At 37.7% G+C, this 2,514-nt stretch overlaps 1 protein-coding gene across 1 annotated transcript in view; it reads left to right on the top strand.

The window, feature by feature from the left end:
• The window catches only part of tspan5a (tetraspanin 5a), a 14,302-nt gene extending 11,797 nt beyond the window's left edge, over positions 1 to 2,505 (top strand). The window contains exons 9-10 of the mRNA XM_014021076.1: positions 2,152 to 2,182; positions 2,267 to 2,505. Coding sequence (XP_013876530.1) covers positions 2,152 to 2,164 — 13 coding nt within the window. The 3' untranslated portion in view covers positions 2,165 to 2,182; positions 2,267 to 2,505. The remainder of the gene's footprint in view (positions 1 to 2,151; positions 2,183 to 2,266) is intronic.
• The last annotated feature ends 9 nt before the right edge of the window (positions 2,506 to 2,514 follow it).

The raw sequence follows: 2,514 nt of genomic DNA, 5'->3' as shown, positions 1-2,514 counted from the left end.
CATTTAAATATTTTTATTAAATGAAAACCATGTTTTTATTAAGGTTGAAATTATTATTTTTTGGTTGAAAATATTATTTTTTGATTGAATTTATTTTTTGTTTGATTGAAAAAAAATATTTTTGATTGAAATTATTTTTTTTTGATTGAAGATGCTTTTTGTTTGATTGAATAATAAAAACACAAATTTACCTCCATAGTAGTGGAGGAGAGTCATCTGCAACACAAACCCTCAGCTGACCGATTTTATCAATGTGAATCATGTTTTAATCTGATCAAATTAGCTATGATTTCATCATTTACCTACATAAAAAGATCTGTTTCATGTAAGGAGGTAGAGGATGTGTTTTCCATCGAGGAAGCAGCAGCAGCAGCTAGCTGTAGCATCCGGTGCACTTCCTRTAGAATTTTTTTCATAGTTCAGTGAAAATAACAGGATAATATAAAATTAGCAGCAGTTTTGAGGCTAATAAAATAGCATTTGGATGAACTGTTTTGTCATTTTGGCCTTTGGAGCTGTTTGAAGCTGATGGATCAAACCAAACTTAAAAGCAACAAGTTCTAACTTTCTGATCTTTAACCATTATCATCCCTAAACCTCACCTGACTCTTCCTCCTCCATGCTTCATCAGGGTGCCCCCCACTCTGTCCACGCGTCGTCCTCCACCTCACATCAACAAGAAATCATCGGCGTACGTCTCATGAGCCCTAAACAGAGTGTCTGTTTGGAGCTGGTGGGTGTGATGGCTCCATGTTGGTTGATTCTGTTAAGAGTTCTGTTGGGTGTTGTGCTGTGACCCGTAGCAGATCACCCAACTTCTGACTTTTTGTCCCACCTATAGATTGTTGCAGCCTACCTATAGTGTGGTTCTGTTTATTTAGATTTCAGAAATGGTCTAGTGAAACAAACAAGAAATTTGTCATAATAATTTTTTTATGTTTATTGAACACAAAAACATAATGACCTAGCCTGTCTTAGCTTATAGCTGGATTAGCTTCTAGAGCTAATTAGAGCTAGTGGTTAGCAGTAGTTAGAACAGGAAGTAAGTTGCTCAAATTAACAACTCATCCAGGCTAGGGATGCACGATATATCGGCACTAATATCGGTATCAGTCGATATTGGTAATTTTTTAGAATATCGGGACCGGTCTGATATGTAAAACTGGGCCGATATTGATTTCCCACTTTTTATCTTTGTGTTTGTGTTTTGGGAGGGGAGATGGTTGGTTGAGCAGCATCTGTTTGATCATGATAGTGATATTGATGTTGCACAGCCAGGAATAACTAAAGTAGAGAGTCATGTAAGAGGTCTGGTTGTTTATTTACTGTACCAAAAAAAAAAAGACCCGTGTGTTTGTGCGTATATGTATAATATAATTTGTGTGTTTGTGTAATATCGATAAATATCGGTTATCGGCCATAACAGCATTAATTATATTGGATATCGATATCGGCTGAAATTTTCATATCGGTGCATCCCTAATCGAGGACATGACGGTCCTAAGTGGTTCAAGAGAAGATAGCTGGACTTGTTCTCTGGATTCTTGAAGATGTCTCCCATCTTATCCAGAAGGCTTCTGAAGTCTTTGTTGAAAAGTGGTGCTGATATTTATGGACCGTGAGTGAATCAGTGTCCAGCTCCAAACTGTAGAGTTTCAGTCTCACATTGCTGTCCACAATGGTTTGGTTTCATCTCATATTTTCCATCAAGTRTAGAATATCCAACTGTAGGTTGGTGGAAACTGAAACACTTTTTAGAGCAGAGACAGCCAGCTGGAGCCAGGAGTCAAATCTTTCACTCTCAAAGTCTTCAGTGACTTATCTGATGCAGTGTTCATGAGGCTATCACCTTGACCTGGTGAAGACTTAGATCTGACTTGCTTTATGTGCATTTTATCCACAAATAGATTCCTGATTATCTCTTATGTAGTCACAGACTTGCACTTAGTGTACACTGTTTTCAGGTAAGGAGTTAGGAATCCCATGGAAGATTATTAAGAGTTTTGCAGTAGGTGTATATCAGTTTGATTCATTGCTAATTCATGTCATAAAGTACCTGACAGTTCACCTCCTTTCCCTCCATGTTCTGGTTAAAACTGTTAATGATGGGAGGATAAATTTGATTTTTAACAAATTCCTCTTTTCTTTCAGTTTCTTTACCTAAAGGAGTTTCTTCTAACAGGTAATCATTTTGTATTATTTAAGCTGAATATATATTTAAAACTCAGTCTAACTGGATGACCTTATTTTTGTGTTTTTAAAACAGCTCCAGCTTTGAATGGATCAGGAAGCCTCTTAGAGAACCACCGAACCTTTGTCATGTCCATCACTGAACCTTCGTCATGTCCATCACTGAACCTTCGTCATGTCCAACACTGAACCTTCGTCATGTCCAACACTGAACCTTCGTCATGTCCATCACTGAACCTTCGTCATGTCCATCACTGAACCTTCGTCATGTCCATCACTGAACCTTCGTCATGTCCATCACTGAACCTTCGTCATGTCCAACAC

The sequence above is a fragment of the Austrofundulus limnaeus genome, unplaced genomic scaffold, assembly GCF_001266775.1.
Source record: "Austrofundulus limnaeus strain Quisiro unplaced genomic scaffold, Austrofundulus_limnaeus-1.0 Scaffold277, whole genome shotgun sequence".
NCBI lineage: Eukaryota > Metazoa > Chordata > Actinopteri > Cyprinodontiformes > Rivulidae > Austrofundulus > Austrofundulus limnaeus.
The sequence above is the reverse complement of the archived record's forward strand: the minus strand, read 5'-3'. Positions and strand labels throughout refer to the sequence as shown.